We start from the raw sequence: 21,010 nt of genomic DNA on the forward strand, positions 1-21,010 counted from the left end.
GCCTATGGAGACCTCCTGGGGACAGATTTACTCAAGGGCAAAGTGGCCAACGCTAGCATCAATTCGCTACCTGTTACCGCCCGCAGGGACATCAATAATTTACAAACGGGTGCAGGCATCACTTTGCTAGCGAAAAAGAGATAGATGCTAGCTGTCATAGCGTCATACATGCCAAATATTTAATGATTTCAGTACTTTGAAATTAATAACAATGATGTCTCCTCAAGCAATTATTTTCTGCAAAATGCCTGTCACAGAAAAAAATCTTACAAATCTTTATCAATGTCTCTTCCCCTGCGATTTTTCACAGCTTTCTTAGTAATAACTCTTAGCCACAAAACATCTCAATATTAGTTTATATCTCACGGAGGAAGGGCAGGCCAATTATTCTTTTTACCTTTTGACATAATGTTTATGAATTTAAACAACAGTCTGTTATTCTGTTCAGCTCTCTTTTAGGAATATAATTATTTTTATAAACAGAAAGTAAATATCCTTTGCATACAACTTCTGGCTGCATACTGTAGTAGAACCATCACACAACATTCTGAAGAAAACACAATACAGTATACTTAGAAATTTAAAGGAAATGGTCACCCTGAATGCAACTGTACATATGATGCAGACTGCAATATTCTAAATAATCTGCAAATCATCTTATTTCTGTTTGTGTGTTTCTTAAGGGGCAGATTTATCAAGGGCCATATTGAAAATTTGAATGTTCGGATTTTGAATTTTCTAGTTTTTCTATGGCCAAAACTGTGAAATTTGACCAAGGAATTGTTAAAATTAGATTGAACTTGAATGCAACTATTTGCCACCTTAAACCTGGCGAATTGCTGTTTTAGCCTATGGAAGATGTCCTTGGATCAATTTAGAGTTGTTTACAGCCTTCCTGAAATTCAAGTTTTTTTCAGATTTGATTCGCATTCAATTAAAATTTTCCGGTCGATCCTATTCACCAAAGTCTGCAAAATTAAATTTTTTTAATAAAATTTCAATTGGTAGAATTTCGAGTTCATGGGGGTTTATGGCAGCTTTAAATAACTCCTGTGACCTTGAAATTCAACCCCTGATAAATCTGCCCCTTAGTGTTCCAATCTGCCTTAATTTACATGTTATTTGGTTGTCAGAGCCAGGAGGTCCCTGTAACTAGAAAGCATATTTAGGGGGGGTTATCTATTAAAGGTTGCATTTCAAAATTAAGCTAATTTTTTAATCTCTAATAAATATGAATTTACTCACAACTCGAATGGAAGGTTATTTAAGAAGAAACTTTGAACGTCTAACATTTTATCAAATAGGAACAATCCAAAAATCCAAATCAAATTCAAATCGAATTTGATTTGAGGTTTCCTCCAAAGAAAACCTTTAATGTCAGGAAGGCTATTAACATCTTTATATGGTTCAACTGAACTCTGCCATTGTCTTCTACATGAATTCAGCAGGTTTTAGGTGGCAAAGTATCGAATCAGAGTTTAGATATGATAAATCTCACATTCAAATTTGAGTTGGTGGTTTAAAATTTGAAATTGTGAGTTTTGACTAAAAAAACTATTTCAAAAATTCAAATTTACCATTCAACCCTTAGTTAATCTGTCTCTAAATATTAGGTTACATTTTTGTTTTGTATTTATTTGTTTTTTACTTATGACTCTGTTGGTACCCTCTTATTCATTTTTCAGTTTGACATTCACAAGACTGCTTTTGTTGTACTATTAGAGCTCTAATAACATCATAAAAGCACCTGCAGTCAAAATATTAAGCCACATCACATCCATAATAATGAAAGCACATACACAAAATCACAAATGATCATATAAAACAGTACACTAAGGGAGTTATTTACTAAATTTCGAATGCAAAAATCATGAACATTTCGTGATTTTTTTTTTATAAAATTGGACTTTTAAAAAAAAATCACGAATTGTTCAGAATTTATTAAACCCCAAGGATGGAAAAGTCCAAATATGAAAATCCAGCATCTCAGACCTGTTGAGGTTGCATATCAGTCAATGGGAAAAGCCCAATGATTTTTTGATGTTTGCTGGGTTTCGTGCAATGCCATTAAGTTTTTGTGTGAAAATTCTGAAAAAATCATGAAATCTTGAAAATCGGATAGAGAAATCCAAAAAAAATCTTGAAAATTTGACTTTTAACCACAACAATTTTTTCGGGAAAATGCAATAATAAATAATTTTCAATTAGACCTTTCAAAAGTAATTGAACATTTGGCAGGCTCATTGAAAGTGATGGGTACAATGTGATTTTACTGCGTTCAAGTATTTCCTTTTTTTTGTATCACATGACATTGGGTAAAACTTGCATTACTAATGCATTTATTTTTGGGTTGAAGTTATGAAAATAATCTGTAGGCACCCTCAAACACAAACACACATACCCTATAAAATAGTATATGTCAAATACATCTAATTGCAGATTAATTATTAGTTGGATATTGGGTTCAGGGCTTCTAAAAGAAAAACTGAAGTGAGTAATTCACTTAAGTTTTCAGTCAAACTCACCAGGTTTTAGGTGGTGAGCTTTATATTTTTGAGGGGGAAAAAGGATCATACTATAAGTAATCAATGCCTAAAAAATGAATCAAGGAAATGTCAGATTATGTTCACTTTCTTGCATTTGCCACATTGTTGGAATGGAATTTTGTCCTTTTTCTGAACCCTGCAGTCTAGAAATAAACAGGCTTTGAAAGCATTAAATGGATTGTATTAGGTCTGAGCTAAGCTTTGTCATTACTTTGTGACTTTATATTGTCACTCATATGGCAACCTGCTTTCATTTCATGCATGGCCATGACACAGGCTACTAGAATTTATAGTGAATTGATCGAAGCTTCTTTGTAGAAGGGATCATGTTTCTCCTCTAATACATTATAATGATATAAGTAGGTAGAGAGAAATTCCTTGATTGAAGCATTATACAATATGTAAGAGAATGTACAATATAAAAAAACATATGACATAGTAATACATATTATAATACATACACATACATATTGATTATTATTAATTAGTTGTGTATAAATGTATAGTGCCAAATAGACAGAATTTAAAAAAGAAGCAATAAATGTTGCCTTGATTCTGTCCAATTTTGCATGCACACGCAAGTTTAGTTTAATTTTTTTTTATTTATATATAGTACTTAACATTTCTGTAACAACTACAAGGTCCTACAATATTTCCCCCTTTTTAGCACCTAGATCCCTATACACAATAAAGTGCACATCCGGCACAGGTTGTATGTAATAAAGGGATTTTTATTTAAATCCCAGTCATGCTGGAAACCTTGCCTGCTCTAGGTACTTACTAAACAATGACTGCATCACCTATGCCAATAAGGAATATGGCTTTATTTCAAGTTTTACTGTATAATCCTTCAGCTAAAATGATCATGAACCAAGTAAAAATGGCTAATAATGATTATATCATGTAATATGGCTAATATATGATCAGAATCATCACATTAATAATTTTAGGGGAAACTTTTTAAAAAATCACTTACGCTTACATCACAGCAATGTATTACAAATACTTACATTGAACATAAAAAGCTTTTTCTTACAATATCAAGGGCTTTGGCAACAAAATTACTATTTAAAGGTGTTCTTTAATAAAATATGTATGATTCACCTATACTGTATATATTTCAGCAGGCTTCTACAAAGTTTTATGTCATGACCACAATATCGTGACTTATTTATAGTGCTTCATTAAGGGGCATATTTACCAAGGATCAAATTTCGAATTGAAAAAACTTTGAAATTCGAATTCAAAAAGACCAACCGAAATTAAGTTAAGTCGAAGTTTAATTTTGGTCGAATACTGTAGGTCCATTTTTGATCGAATAGGTCTATATTCGTCCGAATTCGAATTGTAAGAATCGAAGGAATATCACATTTGTTCAAATTAGACTCAACATTTCCCCAAAAAAACTTTGATTTTTCAAAGTCCACCAATTGACTCCAAATAGGTTGTAGGAGGTCCCCCATGGAATAAAACAGTAATTCTGCATTTTTTAAAGAGACAGTACATGATGAATTTTGATGTTCGAATTTTCGATTTTTTTTTTCAAATTCGAATCGAATTTGGACTATTCCCGAGTCGAAGTAAACAAAAAATTGCTTGAAATTCGATTTTTTTTTTTCATTCAAAAATTCACCTCGACCTTGGATAAATCTGCCCCTAAATGAGCAAGCAAGCTTTCATCAATATTGCATTTGTTAATATAACTATTGCAGCCACTCCCTTTGTGTTTTACATACAATTCATGCTTTAATCAAAACTAACTTGTGAATTTTGTATCTTCCAAATACAATGCTTCAAATATTTTGGGGGTTATATATCATAATTCAAATGTATCTGATTTTTTTAAATAAAAAATTCAGACTAAACTAGAATTCATGATTTGTCCTTATTTATTATTAAAAAAGTACAAATTATTGTAATCGGGAAAAAACTCCATAAAATCAAGAGAAAACCCGAATCGTATGATTTTTTTGGATTTTTTCCCAAATCACTCGATTTATTCTCGGGCAAAAATCTGAAGTAGTCAGATTTTTAGGGTAATTCCAGCCAGATCACAGAAACTTCAAAATAGGATAGCAACCTCTTCCATTGACTTATATACAACCTCTGCAGGTCTGAGATGGTGGATTTTTGGATTCTGACTTTTTGCAGCCTTGGGGTATAATAAATCTCGAAAAATATGACTTTTTTCAACTAAAAATTTGGATTTTCTATAAAAAACTAATTTTTTTTGAGTTTTTAGCATTCTGACTTTAAAAATAACCCCCTATATGTTGTTTCAAAGACACAGTTGTAGCACAAATCATTTATGTAACACTAAAAATGTCATTAACAAAACACATCTGTCCAAACACTTATTTATCAAAAATCGAATTTGTGAGGTTTTAGGGGGAAAATAATTAAAGATCACAAGCGATATTTAAAACGGCGTTTTTGTGAATATTTAGCACTGCTAGCAATGTAAAATAATTTGTTGGCAAATATTACATTGCTCATTAGCGCTAAGCAAAGGTTAGTGTTAATACCTGCTCTGAAGTTTTGTTAACTATTTTGCAATCAGGCCCGGATTTGTGGAAAGGCCACCTAGGCCACACCCACATTGGTTCAAAAACACTGGGGATATGCTGGAGATACAATCATTTTTTTAATTTCCCATGCGCCAATCCCCATTGCTCTGGTCTAGATGAAAATTTGCACGAATAAATGGGAGGGGCAGGGGCAACGAACGGCAGTGGGCCTAGGGGCGCCCATTATGTAAATCCGGCCCTGTGTGCAATTGCAAAATTTTATTACATGTACTACATATGTTCGCAAATGGCATTTGGTCGGAGGAAGTCATGAGGTTTATAATGGGTCAAAAATGACGCAAACATGTTCGCTAATGTTCGCAATGCCCTTGGCAAAGTTTTTTTGTGCTAACATATTACATTCCCCCATCTGAGTTTTTTCTTCTTCGAATAAACTTACAATTTAAAAAAAGTAGACTGTTTAATTATTAAAAAATCCAAATATAAATACCTTGGTTGAACACAATCGTGAAAACAATTTGAAAAACTCAAATTTGTAAATTTACAAGTTCAAAAAAACCTCAAAAATTTTAAATGAAAAAATAACTTGAATTTTGTCTGGAACAACTCCCATTGACTTCTACATGAACTTGCAAGCTTTCCGATGCCGACGTTTTTTGTGCTTAATAAATACCAAACATTCAAGTTTTTGAAAATATAATTTGAATTCTATCAAAAACTATGCCTGGCGAAGTGCGGTGGAGTGTGGCGTAGCTGTTGCCTGCGCAACTTCGGATCTTAGTGAATTTGCCCAATGTGACCCTAAAGCAACCACCTCTGAAGATATATCTGAAAAAGCATGAAGGACAGGAAGCTAACTGCAAGAACTAGACAGCTGATGATTTTTTGATTACTGCAGATTAGGGATACACCAAATCCAGTATGCAAATTAGGAAAATGAGGTTGAAAAATAACCATGTGCGCAGTGAGAGATTAAAAAATATTGACTTGTTTGTGTGGTGAAAAGTTATGTTATTTTTTGGGATTCAGTTCAGCCAGGCACTAGGATTCGGCTGAATCCAAATCCTGCTAAAAAAGACAGAATCTTGGCTGAATCCCGAACTGAATTTTGTATTCAGTGCATCCCTACTGCAGATGCAAGATAAAACCTAAACATGCATATCTATTTGTCCTGGCCACTAATTCTGCTTCAGTAATTTCTTGCAGAAAAAGTTTTTTCATGTGCTACATATTATTGCTTAAGGGGCCTATTTATTAAACCTCTGATTTTTCTGTTTGAGTTTTTAAAGGGGAAAACTCACATTTTTAGAGAAGAAAATAACTCAAATTTTTGGAGATTTATTATGCTCTGAAGTAGGGATGTAGCGAACTGTTCGCCGGCGAACTTGTTCGCGCGAACTTCGACCGTTCGCGTCCACCGAATGTTCGCGAACGTCGCGCGACGTTCGCATTTTGAGTTCGCGTTCGATTCGAATACAAATCGTTCGACCATTCGACCATTCGAATTCCTTCAACCGCTAAAAATCGAACGATTTCCATTCGTTCGAATGATTGTAAGCATTCGATCGAATGAAAAGCATTCGATCAAATGCTTCGATCGTTCGATTCGAATGAAAATCGTTCGATCGAACGATTAAAATCCTTCGATCGTTCGATTCGAACGATTTTAGCAGGTGTTCGAAGTTCGCGAACTGTTCGCGAACGTTCGCATTTTTTGCCGGTGTTCGCGAACAGCGTTCGCGAACACCAAATCGGCAGTTCGCTTCATCCCTACTCTGAAGCTGCTAAAAATCTGAATTCAAAAATACTCCAGCTAAAACCTGTCGAAGTCTTGTAAAATTCAATGGAAGATGGTGCCAATTAACAATTTGATCCTGCAGGATTCTTGATAGATTTGGGCTGTTTGCACTGGTTTTTGTTTGATAATCTGATAAATTTGAGTTTTCGGGCCATCATTTAAAAAAAGTCACATGATTCGAATCGACGCACAATTTTATTGTGAGTTTTTCTCACTCCGATTTTTTCAAGCTGTTTTAATGGTAAATTATGGTGATAAATATATATAACAATATAAAAAATTAAGCAAATATTTTTAAAAAGGCAAGGAAATAAGGAAAATAAATGTAAACAACACTTTTTAAACTGACTGCAGGGCCAAGTCAAAAACTGCTGAGCATTGGGACTAAATACTTGAGATTGTATGGATTTGTTATCCCCTGAGAGTAATGGAATAATTTACATTTCCAATAAAGAGAAACTGAAAAGATGCAAATACTGCACAATGTCTCTTTTCCCTGAGACATTTGGATTGATGGACAAAATGTGCAATGGGAACAAACAATGTTCTAAACTAGTTTCTATCAAATCTGCAATAATATGCACAAAGAATCCAATTATAAAGTTTACAAAAAAGGGTTTATAAGGTGGAACACTTACAATAACATGCTGTTAGTAGGATAAGTAATAGCATTCCTGTTGCCAACATAAGCATGCTGACAGTTTTAATGTGACCAGGAGTCAGTCCTGAGCTACCACAACTGCTCCATTTCTCATGAACACATTAGCATACCATTAATTATAAAAGCTGTATATGATTAGTACTATTCAAATGAGCAAGAAAGGGATGGGGCATCAGGGTCATCACTAATTTTTAGTAGAATCATGAGGAATCTAAATAGTTATTAGTGATGGGCGAATTTGCCCTACGAATCAGGTGAAAAATTTGCAAAAGGGAGATTTTGACGCCGGCGAATTTTCAGCAGTGAACTTTCGCCGCAAAATCACTAATTTATTCGCTGGTGGCAAAACTTGGAAATTCGCCATGAATTCGAGCCTGTCAAATAAATTCGTCCATCACTGATAGTTATTTCGGCAATAGGAAAAACCAGGGGATGTTCACAAGAGATTAACTTCCCCTTCAAACCAACCATAGTCAGGAAATTTGTAACATAAAAATACCTTTTAAACTAAAACAAGATTCTGTAGGAACATGAGTAAGGTTTAACAGGGATCAGAATAATGGCAAAGAAAATCTGCTCAAATATGTAATTAAGGTGGGTCATAAAATGTGTATAAAGTAATTGGACGATGGGTCTAAATGTCAGTGAAAGATATTACTAGTGATGGGCGAATTTGGGGCATTTCGCTTCACCGAAAAATTCACAAATTTCCTGCGAAATTCGCGAAAACGGCAAAAAATTTGCGAAACTGTGAAAAATTTGCGAAACGACGCCGGCGTCTCGTTTTTGATGCCGGTGTCTGTTTTCTTTTGACACAAGTGAATTTTGGCGGAGGTTTCACAGGAATTTCACAGGAATTCACCGTGAATTTGTGCCTGGCAAATAAATTCACCCATCATTAGGGGGCACATTTACTTAGCTCGAGTGAATGAATAGAATAAAAAATACTTTGAATTTCGAAGTATTTTTTTGGCTACTTCGACCATCGAATTGGCTACTTCGACCTTTGACTACGACTTCGACTTCGAATCGAACGATTCGAACTAAAAATCGGTCGACTATTCGATAGTCGAAGTACTGTCTCTTTAAAAAAAACTTTGACCCCCTACTTCGCCAACTAAAACCTACCGAACATCAATGTTAGACTATGGGGAAGGTCCCCATAGGCTTTTCTGTCAATTTAGGATCGAATGAAAATCGTTCGATCGATGGATTAAAATCCTTTGAATCGTTCAATTCAAAGGATTTAATCGTTCGATCGAACAAATGAAATGCGGTAAATCCTTTGACTTCGTTATTCGAAGTCGAAAGATTTTACTTCGACGGTCGAATATCGAGGGTTAATTAACCCTCGATATTCTACCCATAGTAAAGGTGCCCCTAGCTATTACAAATAACATCTTAAAAGTGTCAACTGCAATTTTTTCATCTACTCTCATCCTAATTTATAGGTATGAAGAAAAAGAGGCAAACATGGAACCTGAAAGCTGAACATCGACAGTTTAAGGGGCAGATTTATCAAGGGTCTAATTTAGAATTCATGTAAGTCTGTAAAAACTCCCATGAAATTCGAATAAAAAAGACCAATCAAAAAACTCGGGTGAATGGGATCAACCTGAAAACTCAGATTGAATTCGAATAGTATTAAAAAAACTTGAATGTTCCATTCAGACTTTAATAAACAAACCCCCTAAGTGGTTTTGAAAAATAATAGTTTAATGCAAAAAAAATATTTTGAAATCGTTCTGCAAATTTTTGCTTGTATATTTCCTGGACATGGGTCTCTCTCCTGTTTTCCCCTCCAGTGATTTATGCTCAGTCTGGCTTACTAGTCAGTAGTCTGAATCTCTTTTTTCCCTCATATCAGAACAATGCAGCATAATATTTTTTTTAATATCAAGAAATGTGCATATGCATATTCATTTAGTATCCCTTTACCTTCTTTATTTTTCCAGTCTGTAAAATTATTAGTGAGTCATATGCAATGCTCATAATGCCTGTCAAACAGCGGTACTCATATCATTGGAAGGCAATAAACTATACTGTATATTTTTAAATAAAAAGTCTTTGACATAGAATTTTTTTCAGATGATAGGCATGATGACTGTACAATATGTCAAAATTAGTTTTAAATTATTTTCAAATTATGTTTTCAGCTGGAATTTAACTCTTAACTCTGGCAAATAATGAACTCAACTCTGGCAAATAATAAAGAGTCAAGAGTTAAAACTGTATTGAACTGAGTTGCACATCTCATTCTCTGGCTACACATTACAATGCATGTCTTCTGGAAATAACTTGCTCGTGAATTGCTACAAGTAATTCATGTCTGCCTTTCCTATCCAATTGTAAATATACTCTATAGGGAGAGAGGAAGTAAGGTAGGAAGGACTGTGAAGTGATTAATATGAAGCCTGAGCTTGGAATCCATTTTCCAATTCGACCTCCAAATCATTCATGTTGATTTTTGCTTGCTGAGGCCGATAAACATTACAACTAAATGGTCCCTAGAGAGCACAAGCTCTTCCACTCTCTGTACAAGTAAGGTGAACTCTTTGATATAATGCGTTCTGCATTTTTCAGATGATATCTTACTGCCCATGACACCACTCCCCTAACAGTGTAAAACATCAATTTAATGATACAGTATAGTGGTTTATTTTATTCATACAAAGATGTATAAGTTATTTAATATTTCTGTGTAACTGAAGCCGATATTGGAAATTTTTTTACCACCATCATAATATGTGAATTTTTGTTACAGCATGTGATCTATTATACGGATGCTTGAACCTGGATAAAGTGTTATCCTGTCATTTGCATCATCATTAGTGATGGGCGAATTTATTCGCCAGTCGTGAATTTGCGGTGAATTCCCGCGATTCGCCACCGGTGAATACATTTGCGAAACTGCTGTGAAAATTTGCCTGCGTCAAAAAAAATGGTCGCCGGCATCAAAAACTAGACGCCAGTGCAGTTTTGTGAATTCTTCGCCGTTTCACGAATTTTGCGGGAAATTCACAAATTTTTCGGCAAAGTGAAACGCCCCAAATTAGCCCCCTCACTAATCATCATCATATCTTAAGTCTGCTAAAAAACATTTAAGCATAAAACAAACCCAATAGGATTGCTTTGCCACCAAAATAAATTTGTGCATTTTGGTTACCATCAAGGACAAGGCACTATTTTTTTATTATTAGAGAGCAAAAAAAAGGAATAGTTACAAAATTAGAACAATTTATTATAATTTTTAAAAAGTTTTTAGAATTTTCCAATGAAATCTACTACGGGTAGAATGCTCAGGACATGGGGTTTTCTGGATAAAGGATCTTTCTGTATTTTGGAAATTTATACCTTAAAGGAAATCTATACCCCCAAAATGAAAATTTAAGAAAAATATAGTTTATATCATAATAAGTGGCATATCAAAGAATTGTACCAAAGTGGTATATATTTAAGTGAATATTGCCTTTTTACATCTCTTGCCTTGAATCACCATTTTGTGATGGACTGTGTGCTGCCTCAGAGATCACCTGACCAGAAATACTACAGCTCTAACTGTAACAGGAAGAAGTGTGGAAGCAAAAGACAGAACTCTGTCTGTTAATTGGCTCATGTGACCAAACATGTACAGGTATGGTTTGTTTGTGTGCACTGTGAATCCGAGGATCCCTGGGGTGACCCTTATTTTTTAAAATGGCAATTTTCTATTTATGATTGTCCAATGGCACATACTAATAAAAAGTATATTATTATGAAAATGGTTTATTTACATAAAGCAGGGTTTTACATATGAGCTGTTTTATGCAATATATTTGTATAGAGACCTACATAATTTTCCTTTAAGTCTACTAGAAAATCATAAAAACATTAAATAAACCCAAATAGACTTGTTTTGCTTCCAATAAGGATTAATTGTATCTTAGTTTGGATCAAGGTATTGTTTTATTATTACAGAGAAAAAGAAAATCAATTAAACATTTGGATTATTTAGATTAAATGGAGTCTATGGGAGATGGCCTTTCTGTAATTCAGATCATTCCGGATAACGGTTTTCTTGATAATGCATCCCATACCTGCACTGCAAATATTTCCAGAGGCATTCGCTTCGTATTGGCTGTATTGAGTACCAATGGGTAAGGGAAATACAGTATTTTAAAAAGGGAAGAGATTACAATGGAGGGGTTTGTTTATGGATGCTGGATTTTCATTTGGAGCGGTTGAATTTAAAGGGATACTGTCATGGGAAAAAACATTTTTTTCAAAATAAATCAGTTAATAATGCTGCTCCAGCAGAATTCTGCGCTGAAATCCATTTCTCAAAAGAGCAAACAGATTTTTTTATATTCAATTTTGAAATCTGACATGGGGCTAGACATTTTGTCATTTTCCCAGCTGCCTCAAGTCATGTGACTTGTGCTCTGATAAACTTCAATCACTCTTTACTGCTGCACTGCAAGTTGGAGTGATATCACCCCATCCCCCCCCCACCCAGCAGCCAAAAAAAAAGAACAATGGGAAGGTAACCAGATATCAGCTCCCTAACACAAGATAACAGCTGCCTGGTAGATCTAAGAACAACACTCAATAGTAAAAACCCATGTCCCACTGAGACACATTCAGTTACATTGAGAAGGAAAAACAGCAGCCTGCCAGAAAGCATTTCTCTCCTAAAGTGCAGGCACAAGTCACATGACCAGGGGCAGCTGGGAAATTGACAAAATGTCTAGCCCCATGTCAGATTTCAAAATTGAATATAAAAAAATCTGTTTGCTCTTTTGAGAAATGGATTTCAGTGCAGAATTCTGCTGGAGTAGCACTATTAACTGATGTGTTTTGAAAAAAACATGTTTTCCGATGACAGGATCCCTTTAATGGACTTTGACTTTTTTCAATATGATTTGACTATGTAACTATGTTATTTGAGACAATAATACATGTAAAATAGATTACACACCCGACGATTTACATAACGAATGATAAATACTGCACTAAAAACTGGATCAAATGGTATTACAGAGGAATACGCTCAAATCAAAACAAACTAACTAAATAAATGATTAGCTGAAAGTCTGTGCATCTAGTAGTTGGTGTAACAGTGATTTTCTGCAGTAAAGGTCAACACGGATCCCAGTAGAGATTCTTTTCTGGGTCGATATATTAAAGAAGAAAGAATCAAAGTTTGTTTATTATTGTGGAGACACAAGCACAGCTGGAAACACACTAGGGACAGTGGCTTTAATTGACTATGTCTGATTATCACCTGATGCTCTCTCAATGGCAGGTCAAGCTATCATTTTACTACTGGACTCATGGGATATTATTTCGGAAGTATATGCTGTTTTTAGTTTGTCTGTTAGATGTTTAGTTTTACTGTTATCAAACATTTTAAAATATTATATTATAAAATGCCATTTTCTTTGTGCACCTTTAATAAATAACCGTTTAAGTGCACAAAGCACATAAGGTTTTGTTTATTTCCCCTATTTGCCTAAAATACAGTCTGCAGTTCTTACATGACTCCTGTCTGTGGGATCTGTGAGTGCCTGCTGTTCTTTCCATGGTTTAACTGGTAGGCTATGGTAAACAGACTATGGTAAAGTTCATTACAGCATATTTCATTTGTCTCTGTCTGCATGAATTACTATCTGTTTATTTATATAATGCTAACATTTTAAACAGATCTTTGACACAGACACATTAGGTACATTTCAGCAGTATCCATTTAACCTACCAACCTGGATTTGGGACTGTGGGATAAAATTGAAGCAAACTCACACATATATGCATCATCTACTAACGGAAATTGAAACACAGATTCCAATTCTACATTGCAGCATTGGTATATATATGTGTGTGTGTGTGTGTACAGGTATGGTACCTGATATCCACAATGCTCGGGACCTGGGGTTTTCTGGATATACTACATAATCATATAAACATTAAATAAATTCAATAGGCTGCTTCCAATAAGGATTACTTATAGCTTAGTTTGAAACAAGATCAAGATACAGTTTAATTATTATGGAGAAAAGGGAAATCATTTTTAAAAATTTGGATTATTTGAATAAAATGTAGTTTATGGGAAATGGCCATTCCGTTATTCTGGGCTTTCTGGATAATATTTTTTTGGGATAATGGATCCCATACCTGTAATATATATATACAGGTATGTGTATATATATATATTTCCCTATGGGACCAGACTGTAAATTATATCCATATAAACGGTGCGTTCTGATGTCATAACAGGGGCCCCCAGGCCACCGAATTTGACGCAGCACATCGGAATTTGACGCCACACGTCCTGACCCCCCCACAAAATGTAGATTATAATGCATAATATACCCCCTACTAGAAATTTATAAAGATATCAGAAGTCACCTCGGAGTTATGTGACCTGTATAAAAGCACTCGGCCTGCGGCATCGTGCTTTAATATGGTCACATACCGCACGCAGCAGGCTGATTTACAGTAACTGATTTTTATAGAAAAACAAAAGAAAGTCCAATGTTTCAATCACATCATAGTGATCTTTCTCAGGGAAATTTTTTTCCCTGAGGAAGATCACTATGATGTGATCAAAACGTTGGACTTTCTTTTGTTTTTCTATTAAAACTGAGCCTGTTGAGTGTGTTATTTTTTCGCTATTATATATATTATATATATATATATATAGATATATATCCAGGAAAAAAGCGAGCACTCACAGGTCTTATCAGTCTAATAAAAGTTTTATTTAGCAAACAGAAGCTGACGTTTCGGCTAGCACTCTAGCCTTTCTCAAAGTGCAAGAACATAACAACAACCAAATATTTAAACCCACAGTGGCGGGAAAGGGGAAGTACTGACGTCACATAGGGGCAAATTTACTTATGGTCGAATATTGAGGGTTAATTAACCCTCGATATTCGACTGCCGAATGGAAATCCCTCGAATATCGAAGTCTAAGGATTTACCCCAATTCGTTCGATCGAACGATTAAATACTTCAAATCGTTCAATTCGAAGGATTATAATCCATCGATTGAACGATTTTTCTTCGACCAAAAAAAAGATTGCTAAGTCTATGGGGACCTTCCAGGTGCAAAAAATGGTTACATTTCAAAAAAGTTACATAATATCCACAGAACTTAAGTGTTCATTGTGGTATACGATTATAGCAACATCGAATTAAACAGTATAGTTCAGTAGAAGATACAATTATTAAGTGCATACAGGCTGTGAGTACTCTTACTGAGTCTATGGGGGGTCCAATGTCGTAATAGTTTTGCCCACATGAACAAGACCACAAGGGCATTTTATTATTAAATGCCCTTGTGGTCTTGTTTATGTTGGCAAAACTATTATGACATTCCAGGATAGGATGGCCAACCATCGTTCAGCAATACGAGCAGCACTCCTGAAAGGATCTGGTGACACACCTGTTTCCCAACATTTTGTGTACTCTAGACACACACTGGCCTCTTTAAGAAGTATGATAATTGACTTTGTCCCAGCACCGGTTCGTGTTGGTGACCAGGAACGCCTGCTGCTTCAGACGGAACTTAAGTGGACAGGGGCCCAGGGAATGTGCACTGACCCATTTGGATATGCCAGTAGCACTTCCCTTATACTTCTATATATTTTTACTTAGCAATGCGGGTGCTCCCACAACCCCCCTTGTGTATTTGCTTTTACAGCCTGTAGCTTTGGCTAAGCTTCTTGTGGCTTGTAGCACCCCCCATACCCACCCCTATTAATTAATAGTGGCCCTATGCTTTTAACTGCACCATATTTATACATTTTTGTCAAAAATGGGCGTTGGTTTGGGCAATCACTCTCTCTTAAAAGCTGCAATTCAGCAGCGGCGGAGGATTTAGCCCTCCAGAAACCAAGGTTCAGCAGACTTTTACTTTTTACTTTACTAATGCTATTATGCAGAGAGACACAGGATCCTCAATACTATGACTGGTAGGTAAACAAGTTAGGGACCGCAATATGGGGTTTACCTTGATGTGGTATGGTGGCTTTTCAACTTTATGATCATAACTTTGCAACTAAAAACCCCTGACTTTGTTAACACATGCATTTGCATTTCTACTGAATTACTTAGACAGGGGCCCAGGGAATGTGCACTGACCCATTTGGATATGCCAGTAGCACTTCCCTTATACTTCTATATATTTTTACTTAGCAATGCGGGTGCTCCCACAACCCCCCTTGTGTATTTGCTGGATACACCGCCTCGACACACTTAGCCCCAGGGGATTAAACAAACTAATTTCATATGCCCCTCTACTGACTTTAATGGGGCACATGGGGTCTTATCCTCCTACAGATTCCTTGTGATCCCATGTTTACTGAATATCAAGGTACATACACTAACGTATGTTCTGTTGGGCCTCCATGGAATCCTGCTTCTCCCTCACATCCCTCCCCTCTACTTTTCTTTTTCCTCTCTTGCCCCCCCCCCCCCTATTCACGGACCAGGATAAAACGGTGACTTTACTCCCATAACTACTATGAGCACACATTAAACACTCTCTCTAAAGCGGACTATCCACTCGTTCTTTTTGGATTTGAGTCTACCCAGGTGCACTTAGTTTGGAAGGGCAGTGTGTCTCCAAGCCCCTCATATTAACAAGGTGGTTGACCATGCCAACTATCCAGTGCACTCGATATATGGACATGGAGCTGGAACGGTACAGGCTTTAAAATAAATACGCATGATCTTTTGCCAAATCTACCTCCTTATTCCGAGCACAGAGGTTTACCTGATTAACTCCAAATGGGTACACCAATTTTGGACAGATCTAGTGGTCCATACCAATCTATAGGGAGAGGGAGTACCCTAGCATGTACGTAACAGTGCCCTGGTAAATAGTTCCACTAAAGTCTATACCTAAGAGTGTGTTCACTAAAGCTCAAATGTGCTTCCCCAATACACCATGACCGATGATTTGTGGTCACTGGCCGTTCCTCCTTTCCATTTCCCCATACTACCCTCCCCTCTGTGTTTTCCCGTCCTCTTCTCTTTTCCTTGTTCCCCCTTACAGGTTTCACGGTCCCCTATGAACAGAACCAGTGACACGATATGCAAATTCCTTTATTCTGAGACACAAATCCACAGCACTACTAAGATCTACACTTGCACAGTCAAGCGAAGGTCTCCATCCTAGGTTACTATGATCCGGATGCCTAACAACGCACGTCTCCACATTCATGCGCAAGAATCGTGCACACCCCTTCGTATACGTGAGGTGGGATTGGCCACCTCATCCAACTCTGACTTTTCACCTGTAATATACATCGGGGAGATGATCCGGCCGGTCTGACAGATTCCTTCAGTACTATGTGTGACTGTAAGCATCGCACACTAGCCTTTCCGTTCGGACTATCACATTTTGACTCCTGCTTCTTGTTCCAAAGTTCGCCTCCAAGTGGGTCGGTATATTTACCTTCTTTATGAAAACACATTGGACCCCCCCAGAGACTCAGTATGAGTACTCACAGCCTGTATGCACTTAATAATTGTATCTTCTACTGAACTATACTGTTTAATTCGATGTTGCTATAACCGTATACCACAATGAACCCTTAAGTTCTGAGGATATTATGTAACTTTTTTGAAATGTAACCGTTTTCTACACCTGTCTGACTTATAGTGTATTTATATATATATATATATATATATATATATATATATATATATATATATATATATATATATATATATATATATATAAGTTCAGAAAGTACCTGCACTTTAACCCTCTCAGTTCGTAGTGGGTGCCCGGTCAAATGATATTATGCAGCTTTTCAAGATGGACCAGCACTCCAGTTTGTTCAATCAAACGTGAATATTTATTTGAATAGTCACTCTCGTGTCCAACGTTTCGGCCCACATCTGGGCCTTTATCAAGGATAAAGGCCCAGATGTGGGCCGAAACGTTGGACACGAGAGTGACTATTCAAATAAATATTCACGTTTGATTGAACAAACTGGAGTGCTGGTCCATCTTGAAAAGCTATATATATATATATATATATATATATATATATATATATTGTGTATATATATATATATATATATATATATATATGTGTATAGATAGATATATAGATATATATATAGATATTATAAGAGCTTAGCTCAATTTTCAAAAAGACAAATATTGTCAGCTTTAGTCATTAGTCCTAACTTGGCCCAAATACAATATAATTTTATGCTTTATGATGTTAAAATCCAACCTTATCAAACTACTGGTGAAATGCTCTGTGAAATTTAAGAAAATCTTTGATTGTTGCTCTTAAACATATTAAACATATTCATGAGATATTTTTAATGACATATTTAAAATGTCAGTTTTTGCCTTGTTGTGTGATTGACTTTAGTCGCTTGATAAATCACCTGTCAAATATGCTGGCAAACAAAAACTGTTTTCTAGTTTTGCAAAGCTGGTCAAAATACAAACACCTAATCTATAAATACATTACTGAAGGAAGGCAAGCATTTAAAGTACAGCAAACAGCAGCTGCAGTCAAATGATATGACTCTGCTCTCATGTACTATACTCTTTCATTGCCAGGAAATGCAAATGCTGAAATTTGTTTTCCTGATAGCAACTGTAGCAGTTAAAACTTTACTGTTTTAATTTAAAGGATCTTTTTTTCCTCAAATTTCAGGGGAAGTTTGGCTGAGCTTGGAAGGCATCAAGGACTGGGTTAAAAGAAAACCATACCGCCAAAATGAATACTTAAGCAACAGTTCATATCCTATTAAGTGGCATATTGAAATTAAAATTTTACCAAAGTAGAATATATATTTAAGTAAATATTGCCCTTTTTACATCTTTTCCCTTGAGCCCCCCTTTTTAAGTTATTCTCTGTGCTGCCTCAGAAATCACCTGACCAGAAATACTGCAGCTCTAACTGTAACAGGAAGAAGTGTGGAAGCTAAAGAAGAAGACGTGTGGAAGCCAAAGAAGAAGACGTGTGGAAGCCACAGAACTTTTACCATTAATTGGCTCTTGTAACCCAACATGCATGGTTTATTTGGTTTATGCATCTTGAATCATAGGGTCCCAGGGAGTGGCCCTTGATTCCTAAAATGGCAATTTCTATTTAGGATTATCCAAGGGCACATGTTATATGTTAACACGTTGTTGATCTCTAGAGCAGTTCTAAAGTGGTGTAGAATAGAGGAATGTAATCCATTCTGAATACAATTTGCTTATTTAAAAATCAAACCAACAACAATATTGGTTTTGCTTTTTTTGTGCCCTTCCTTGATTAAGGTGGAGGTTATTCTGTGCAGCAAAAATAAAAAAGATATTGAATGCCAAGAATGATAGAGCAACATCATTTAAGGTGAGACTTTCATTTAAAACCACATCACCACTTAGTACCTACAAAGTTACTAGAAGGCATCACTACAGGCCGTCAAGTGTCGGTTTCACAAAGCCACAAAACTAGCTGTGCATGAAAAGGGTTCATGTATAGTCATGTCTGCAAAATAATTGCACTCAATGTCACATTTGATTTGGGTTTGTGTTTTGGAATAAATATGCCTTCTGCCAGAACAAAAAATTATCTAGCCGAGAATTCAGAATATCCTTTGTAATGGGCTGAGCTTCAGTACTGGTAAACTTAATTTATTGATGGATGACTGCAGGTGATAAACGCCCTTAAGGTAAAATCACTATGCACCACATCTATAACAGATCTTTGCATATGTTTAAATTTATCTGTATTACCTCTCGTATACCATGTATTCATTAAGTACTTAATTAAACTCGCAGGGAAAAAGGCAAATATACATAAACAACAATTTATATACAGTAGACATACGGAACCTGTTATCCAGAATGTTTGGGACCTGGGGTTTTCCAGGACCTTCCTCTAATCTGAACAAAAAAAGTATTTAAACATTATATCCTAGTTAAGATCATGCAGAGTCTGTTTTATTTTTTCAGAGAAAAAGGAAATAATTTTTTTTTAAATGATATGTATTTGTTTAGAATTGAATCTATGGGAGATGGCCATCCTGTAATTCAAAGCTTTCTGGATAATTTGTTTCCAGATAACAGATTCCCATATCTACATAGTATAGTTTTTTTTAAATGTTAGATACTTACGATTTTGCATCATCCCAAAGAACACAGTATGGCTTTAAAGTACCCTAAAAAAAAATTACAAATATATATCAACTTCACGTTTAGGTATACAGCGATATATGTGTACGTTTTCTATACAAAAGGTCAAATTTCATTATTAATACCTGGAAAAAATATACAACGTGTCATATATTTTACAAAATATATTTTGATAGTAACAGCACTAATAATATCATTCACAGAAAAGCTCTCCTGATTTGTTCTTCAGTCTCCCTGTTGGAAGCAAAAGGCAAACAGCCAAAGCATATGGTAAAGAAATTAGTAAAAACTTTTGTTAATTTGGACAGGAGGTCTATAGTGGGTTAGCAGTGTGGGCAAATGGCGCATCCACCTCTTCTAATTTTATGTCTTGAGCTCCAAATTTAAGATATTTTAGGGGTTATTTAATATAATTTCCTATTGCCATCTGTGTCATTTTTTATCTAGATTGTTTCTACTAATACCTGCAGAGAATATATTGTATCTACATAATGCTCTGATACAAGAATATCTGTTTAATCCAGTCTAACAAAGGTGTTTGAAGCAATGCTTCAGAAAAACATATAACAACATACAGGTGTAATGTAAATACTTAAACAAGCACAGGGTTTCAAAAGCAGTTTAGGAAATGGAAACAAAATTTTAACTACTTGCAAGAAAAATAGGCACATTTCAATAAAAAAATAAAAGCATATAAAAGAGTAGAATGATTGATTTTTAATGGATTGAATTTACAGCACAATTAATTAAGGATGCCAGTCATTCATGGAAAGTACAAATAAGCACACACAACACTAAAAATTACATGTCTGGCTGAAAGAAAGATATAAAGAAAATAGTATGGAACTCAATAAAGGATCAACCAAGCAGATCTGTAGAATGTTATACTTTTTTCTTTATATATCTACAACTGTATATATATTTTTTTTTTTCTGACTCATGTCTGTGCATGCAATATTTTATGTACATGGATACTATTATGCTATATGTAAATCGGTCACCACCCTTGCACAGGTTATATTCTCTTTGCATTGTGCTATGTTGACTCTCTCCTATTGGCATATGGGGCCAAGGTAGGGAAGGAGCAGGGTTGTCTATTCTGCAACAAAAAAACGATAGTTTCAGGGAGTAATATATGCAGGTACTAGTATAAAATAGCTATCTGTAGATAGTACAGTGTGTTATACTATATTATAAAATACAGAAATTCTAGGAATTAAAATTAGGAAGCAGCAGTAACCTGTGCTCTTCTAAGGAGAGTAAAAAAGGTAAATCCTTATGTAAGTAACACAGTCTCTAGGTTAGGTCCTCAGCTGTGTTTGAAGCTGTTAGGAGTGCCAG

At 35.4% G+C, this 21,010-nt stretch overlaps 1 protein-coding gene across 4 annotated transcripts in view; it reads right to left on the bottom strand.

Annotated features, from left to right (window-relative positions):
* LOC108718003 (adhesion G protein-coupled receptor B3) overlaps positions 1-21,010 on the bottom strand; it is a 521,962-nt gene that overhangs the window by 132,191 nt on the left and 368,761 nt on the right. For all 4 annotated transcript variants that reach the window (XM_041564704.1, XM_041564703.1, XM_041564701.1 and 1 more), the window contains exon 16: positions 19,652-19,695. In XM_041564704.1, the coding sequence (XP_041420638.1) occupies positions 19,652-19,695 (44 nt within the window). The remainder of the gene's footprint in view (positions 1-19,651; positions 19,696-21,010) is intronic.

Source organism: Xenopus laevis, chromosome 5S (assembly GCF_017654675.1).
Source record: "Xenopus laevis strain J_2021 chromosome 5S, Xenopus_laevis_v10.1, whole genome shotgun sequence".
In the NCBI taxonomy this organism is placed as follows: domain Eukaryota; kingdom Metazoa; phylum Chordata; class Amphibia; order Anura; family Pipidae; genus Xenopus; species Xenopus laevis.